The sequence below is a fragment of the Danio aesculapii genome, chromosome 8 (genome assembly GCF_903798145.1).
Source record: "Danio aesculapii chromosome 8, fDanAes4.1, whole genome shotgun sequence".
NCBI classification, from domain to species: domain Eukaryota; kingdom Metazoa; phylum Chordata; class Actinopteri; order Cypriniformes; family Danionidae; genus Danio; species Danio aesculapii.
The window spans coordinates 55,005,437-55,013,019 of NC_079442.1; the positions used below are offsets into that span (position 1 = coordinate 55,005,437).

The 7,583-nt window shown below is 45.0% G+C and overlaps 1 protein-coding gene and 1 long non-coding RNA gene across 2 annotated transcripts in view; both read right to left on the reverse strand.

The window, feature by feature from the left end:
* The window catches only part of commd10 (COMM domain containing 10), a 17,747-nt gene extending 17,391 nt beyond the window's left edge, over nucleotides 1–356 (reverse strand). Inside the window, exons 1-2 of the mRNA XM_056464239.1 lie at nucleotides 247–356; nucleotides 1–80 (exon numbers count right to left, since the gene is read on the reverse strand). The exon at nucleotides 1–80 is cut by the window's left edge and continues 11 nt beyond it. Coding sequence (XP_056320214.1) covers nucleotides 1–80; nucleotides 247–275 — 109 coding nt within the window. The 5' untranslated portion in view covers nucleotides 276–356. The remainder of the gene's footprint in view (nucleotides 81–246) is intronic.
* A 2,196-nt stretch (nucleotides 357–2,552) lies between these two features.
* Nucleotides 2,553–7,533, reverse strand: LOC130233964 (uncharacterized). Its single transcript, XR_008838258.1, has 2 exons — nucleotides 4,309–7,533; nucleotides 2,553–3,093 (listed from the first exon to the last, which is right to left on the reverse strand). It is a non-coding gene; the product is annotated as an uncharacterized LOC130233964 (long non-coding RNA).
* Between the last annotated feature and the right edge of the window lie 50 nt (nucleotides 7,534–7,583).

Sequence of the window (7,583 nt, forward strand, 5' to 3'; positions counted from 1 at the left end):
GCTTCTGCAGGATGCGGGTCAGTAATCTGGAGAATTTGCTGTTGTCGATGGAGTTGATATGAGTGACGGCTGCTTTAATGCTGCAGAACACACACACACACACACACAGAGAGAGAGAGAGAGAGAGAGAGATGATGACTAGAGCTGTGATTATTGACAGATATTCCGCTGCTATAATGAGCTGGCGGAGTGTTTGACTCTGACTGAGTCTCCCGCATCAGCACACACACTCACAGCGCACTTTACCTCGGTGTTTCGGGAATTATGGAGCTCATCTTCAGTCCGTCTGGTTTATTTTCGTGTCCAGAAACAGTCACTCACTTCCTACCGTTTAGGCACATGACGCGTGACGCCAGCACGTCGCCCCGCCCTCAGTACAGCGTAACAACAGTACGTCGCAAATATGTTTAAACGTGAAAAAACAAATAATTATTAATACAGTTTGACGAGTAAACATTTCCTATGGCGATCGCACTTCCCGCCCATCTTTGGCGCGCTGAAGCTCGCAGCGGGAAACCCGTCGTGAGGAGCTGAGCGGAGTTCACCTCATTCAGACAGAACACAGAGAGATGTTACTATACAACCATGACGAGTACAGTGTGCTGAATCCCTCTATAAACTACTGCACTCGCACATAATGCTATTATTCGGTAAAAAGTCGTTTGTTTGTCCGTATGTTCCACCTCAGAGCTCACTAATTAGATAACTGAGTTTATCTGATCTTTCATCCACATGTGGAATACTAAAACCTGCTCTAGTTCTTACTTTATTCCTCAAATAAGTCAAAAGATGTCTGTGTTGGAGTAACAGCACTATTTAGACATGTGACACTGGACCAAATCAGCCATAATAATAGAGTTTTGCTATTGAGATGTACACTCACCGGCCACTTTATTAGGTACACCTGTCCAACTGCTCGTTAATGCAAATGTCTAATCAGCCAATCACATGGCAGCAACTCACTGCATTTAGGCGTGTAGACATGGTCAAGACGATCTGCTGCAGGTCAAAGCGAGCATCAGAATGGGGAAGAAAGGTGATTTAAGAGACGCTGAACGTGGCATGGTTGTTGCTGCCAGACGGGCTGCTCTGAGTATTTCAGAAACTGCTGATCTACTGGGATTTTCACGCACAACCATCTCTAGGGTTTACAGAGAATGGTCCGACAAAGAGGAAATATCCAGTGAGCGGCAGTTCTGTGGGCGCAAATGCCTTGTTGATGCCAGAGGTCAGAGGAGAATGGCCAGACTGGTTCCAGCTGATAGAAAGGCAACAGTAACTCAAATAAGCACTCGTTACAACCGAGGTCTGCAGAAGAGCATCTCTGAACACACAACACGTCCAACCTTGAGGCGGATGGGCTACAGCAGCAGAAGACCACACCGGGTGCCGCTCCTGTCAGCTAAGAACAGGAAACTGAGGCTACAATTCACACAGGCTCACCAAAACTGGACAATAGAAGATTGGAGAAACGTTGGCCTGGTCTGATGAGTCTCCATTTCTGCTGACACATTCGGATGCTCGGCTCACAATTTGGCCTCAACAACATGAAAGCATGGATCCATCCTGCCTTGTATCAGCGGTTCAGGCTGCTGGTGGTGGTGTAATGGTGTGGGGGAGATTTTCTTTGGGTCCATTAGTACCAGTTGAGCATGGTGTCAACACCACAGCCTACCTGAGTATTGTTCTGACCATGTCCATCCCTTTATGAGCACAGTGTCTCCATCTTCTGATGGCTACTTCCAGCAGGATAACGCACCATGTCATAAAGCACCAATCATCTCAGACTGGTTTCTTGAACATGACAATGAGTTCACTGTACTCAAATGGCCTCCACAGTCACCAGAGCTCAATCCAATAAAGCACCTTTGGGATGTGGTGGAACGGGAGATTGGCATCATGGATGTGCAGCCGACAAATCTGCAGCAACTGCGTGATGCTATCATGTCAATATGGAGCAAAATCTCTGAGGAATATTTCCAGTAGCTTGTTGAATCTCTGACATGAAGGATTAAGACAAAAGGGGAAACAACCCGGTACTAGTGAGGTGTACCTAATAAAGTGGCCAGTGAGTGTGTGTGTAATTTGGAAAGTGAATAAACAAGCTTTGCACTGAAGTATAGTTTGTAATAGTAGTACAATATTAGGGTTCTAAATCTAATTATAGAGAAAAATTGCCTTTAAATTTGTCCAAAGTGCATTCATGGTCATGTATATTACTAAACAAGAATTATGTTTTGATAATGAAAGGAAATGTACAAAATGTCAACATGAAATATGATCAAAACTCAATATTCTTATGACTTTAATTAAAAACAAGCTAAATAAACGGCCTAAGGGGTACACTAAATAATGATGTCTAAAGGAAAAGCAAGATTATTTCGCTTGTTTTAAGGAGAAACTCTCGTCTGTTGGACTCATTATCTCTGATAACAACACTGTATCTGCTGCTGGTCTAGAAAATGCGTCTGGATTTCAGAGTTTGCAGATATGTGGACTATAAACAAGACAGAAACTCGCCCGCTCTGTTCATCAAACAGCAGACAACAGACTTGAAGAAGAAAATAATTTGATACTTTATTCTGCTGCAAAAGGAAAAACATGCGGCACTTAAAAACCCAAGCGGAGCGAAGCGGCCGGCGTAAGAAAGAGGACAAACCATATAGAAATATACTTCAGTACATACAGCTATATCAGTTACGCATATACAGCATCGGGGAGATCTTTCCATTCTGGAATGTTTGATAGGCATGATGTTCAGAGCGCCTCACGCACGCACACACACACACACACACACACACTCCTCCAACACCGCAGCGAGTGAGACACACAGGGGACAGAAGAATCAAATAAATACTTCATTTACAGTCATCACACAGTGCCTTCATCATCTGTGCAGTAACACACGGTCCAGTAAACACACACACACACACACACACACACACGCGTTCACCGCAGTGTTTACTATTTAAAAGACGGCAGGTTTGGCACTTTGATGCTGATGTCCCCGATGTTGATGTTTTTGGGCATCTCTGGGAGGTTCATGTTCTTGACGGCCGATACGGCACGTGCTGGAGCTCCAGCGATCCCGGCCTGCACACACACACACACACACACATTGTTAAACACACATACACACTCACACACACACGCACAGACAGACAGACAGACACTCACAGCTCTGCACATGCAGCATTCAGGCAGATGGACACACAGAAGCAGAAATTGAGGAAACACAAACCCTGCAGACCGCGCACACACACACACACACACACACACTGTTCATAATAACACACACATCATTAAATGATTACTGCTGGTAATCCAGCTCAGGTTACTGATCAAATCCAATTAAACAGATGAATTGTGCTGATTCAGGTGTGTGCTGCAGGCGGTGTGTGTTGCAGGCGGTGTGTGCTGCAGGCGGTGTGTGTTGCAGGCGGTGTGTGCTGCAGGCGGTGTGTGCTGCAGGCGGTGTATGCTGCAGGCGGTGTGTGTTCACTCCTCTGCGGTGGTGTACATCACAGCAGGGTTTGTGTGATCGCACAATATCTCAATACACAAACACTGACAACAAACACTGCACAGGTAAAGACCGACTGACTGACACACACTCTGCAGATTTACACTGCTACACACACACACACACACACACACACACACACGAGCTTCTGTCTGCAGACTAATACTCCAACAATATGAGGACATCAGTAGTTTACTACACTGATCAATACTGCTTCATCTCAGAAATAACAGAAAGATTATTCAGATTATTGTAAATAAACCCTCTTCATCATCTTCATCATCATCATTTCTGTAATATCAGTGTGTTCTGCTCATCTGGAAAACTCCTCTGCTTTCAGAATGTTCAGATATTTGGACTGAAACAGACAGAAACTCTGAGTGTGTGTGTGAGTGTGTGTGTGTGTGTGTGTGTGTGTGAGTGTGTGTGTGTGTGTGTTTAACAGCAGAGCAGTGCAGACAGACTTCAGTCAGTGTTTACCTGCCGTGGGTTCAGCTGGAGCAATGCATCATGGGTAACACTGAACAGCGGGACAGATGAGAGTACTCTACTTACCACAGTGTGTGTGTGTGTGTGTGTGTGTGTGTGTGTGTGTGCGCTAGGGCTCTACTGCTGTCTACAGTGATGTACACAATACTCACACACACATCTGCTCTTTTCTAGCGCTTGAGCCTGAGGACCAGCATCACTCGCCTGATCTGAGAACAGTGTGTGTGTAACCAGGTGAATGCTGGTCCTCAGACACACACCTGTGTGACAGTGCTGGAGTGTGTGTTCTGCAGTACCTGCGTCTACCTGTCCTGTCTGGGACACTGAAAGATAAAGGTCTGCAGAGAGAGAGAAACGCACAGATCTGGAGACAGTCAGGAGAGAGTGAAGAGAACATTACAGAGATCAAGAGCAGCACACGCACGCACGCACGCACACACACACACACACACACACAGATCTGGAGACAGTTGAAGAGAGAGTGAAGTAATCGTGCTGTGAAACGCTGTGGTTATCTCATGGTAAGAGGCTGTGATATGAAATATATCTGCATTATTTCATTTCTCCTGCTCAGAGCAAATGCCTGACCGCCGTCTGTGTGTGACAGTCTTATTAGCCAATTGAGTGAGGACACTTTCATTCTGCCCAATCAGAACTGCACAACTGAACTCTGCGGAACGCCCACAATAACGAGTGGGATGATGGCGTCTGCTGCTTCAGAAGCATTATCAGACCAGTTCATATCAGAGAGAAACAGCACGTCAGTAATACGGGAATATCCTGGGTTCAAAGTCACAGACACCGAACAAAAGCAGGTCATTTGTAGAGCGCTCGCAGAACTGTTGCCAGACCAGAGCATGAAGAAATGCAACAATCAGCACCTAAAACAGCCCCACAGGAGGCAGCATGAGGAGCGTCTGGCTGAAAAATCACCTGAAGAACTGTCAGTGGCACTCAGTGATCAACTCAACTGGCTGTAGTGTATGAGTGTGTGTGTGTGTGTGTGTGTGTGTGTGAGAGAGAGAATGAGTGTGTATGGGTGTTTCCCAGAACTGGGTTGCAGCTGCAAGGGCATCCTCTGCGTAAAACATATACTGGAATAGTTGGCGGTTCATTCCACTGTGGCGACCCCTGATTAATAAAGGGACTAAGCTGAAGGAAAGCTGAATGAATAATGTTGCAGGTCATCTCCTCTCAGTTCCTCTTTAACCAACACTCACTGCAGTTAAGCAGTAAGAAGCTCCGATACAGACTATTGAGCTGAAGCTTGACTACAAAACTACATCACAATTAGATATTTTCCCCAAATCACACACAGCCCTAGAGCTGACCCACTGCGCGCACACACACACACACATCCAGCTGACCCATCACACTCACACGCACGCACACAAAGAGAGCTGACCCACTGCACACACACACACACACATCCAGCTGACCTATCACATTCACACGCACGCATACAAAGAGAGCTGACCCACTGCACACACACACACACGCACACGCACACGCACACACACACGCACACGCACACACATCCAGCTGACCCATCACACTCACACGCACTCAAAGAGAGCTCACCCACTGCGCGCCAACACGCACACATGCAAAGTTGACACACTGCATGCACGCGCACACACACACGCACACACACACACTTCTGACCCACTGCATGCACACAGTGCTGAATAGGCCTGCACAGTATATGTGTTGACATATCTAAATCAATAACACACGTGACGACCCCAGGACTCCAGTCTGGATGTGGCAGATCCTGATTGGGTGCCTGCTTCTAATTAGATCATATGAATAAGAGTGTGTGCTGGATCTGGAGGACGCTGTGGCTACTTGGGCGTCCTCATGTCGAGACCATCTCTTCCTCCTGTGACCTGGTTTCGTTTGGCATTATTTATATGGCATTATGTAGTCAGAGTTAGTTGAGGTTGTCGGTGCCAGTGGTGTAGTGGTTAGTGCGTCGACACATGCACTCTGGGGCTCACGGCGACCCGAGTTAGATTCCGCCTCATGGTCCTACGCCGATCCTTCCCCTCTCTCTGCTCCCCGCACTGTGCTGTCAATACTCTCTACTGTCCTGTCTAATAAAGGTGAGACCCCGAAAGGTGAGTTGTGGTTATATGGTAAGCTCCTTATCTTCTTTATTTCTCCCTGGGCGTTTGCTTGTCCCTTGATTAGTTGTTCTGTTAGTTTTATACATAATAAATAAGTTGCATATAGATGCTTTTCTGTCTGAGCTGTTTTAAGTGGCTCCTCAATGGAGGGGGTCCTAACACACATCCACTGTTACTCTCACTGGAATCTTTGCTTTACTGCATTGATCTGTGCCTGGAGATCATCACTCACTGCTCTACAGGATCATCCCAGACGAACAGAACTAATATATTCACTTCAGGGATCAACACTCACCATTATATCAGTCGGGCCGCAGGGAATCCGCACACACAGATTTAGGCCATCTCTGAGTCTGTTTATTTACTTGTGTACATGTAGATTTACTCAGTTTCTAAATGAACTTCAGGAATAATGTACAGTAGAGTGTGTACAGTAATATCTTCTGTCTTATAGAGGAGATATTATATGAGAGACTTGCTGTTTAATAAATAAGTGGCTCCAGATGGATTTGCATTATAAAGATTAAATAAAGCAAGTTAAAAGGCTATTCTTTTATTTCAGATATTAAGATTTTAGTTACAAAACTCCTTCAGCACACATCCACTGATTCTTACACAGTTGTCTGCAGAAATAGCTCAACATGTCTGCAGACTCTGATCCATTATTGATGTTATTGAGATATTGGCTGTTATTAGTACTTATACAGCACCTGTCCTGGATGATCTTATTCTACACCCCTCACTCTGCCCAACACCTCAGCTACATTAATTACTGTTAATAATCAGCAAATTAGGAGTTTACTGAAGCGACGGTCAGGTAATGGTCTGCTAAAAGCAGGAACTGAACCTGAACTGAACTGAGCAAAAGCACTGGATAACCATGTATATGGCAATATACAGCACCGGTCAACAGCAAATGATTCTGTTCATCAAGGCAGAGTTATTAAATGTGGGAAAAAGATTTATTTATTAGTTATTGTGTGTAGTTTAAATGAAACTATTACTCCAGTCATTATTATATTATTACTATTACCATTAACAACATTAATAATAACATTAATAACAATAACAACAACAACACTTCATATCAGAGTGGTTTCTGATGAATCGTGTGACTCTGAAACTGAACACTCACTAGAATAAATGATTTAATGAAAGAATAAACTACTGTTGAAGAGTTATGGTCGAGTGCATCAACAGTTCCCTCTATTACTCTGAGCTGTATTTATGAGGAGATAAACACCGTCTGCTGAGCAGGAGAAGCTGAGTTAAACACATTTATAAATCCTGCTGACCCTCACCTGTAGACCACTAGTGTACATCACAGAAATCTCTATAGCACCATGTCAGTGTAGACTCACCACACACACACACACACAAAAACGTACACACACGTACGTGCGCACACACACACCTGCAGTGGGTCAGCATCAGAGACTAAA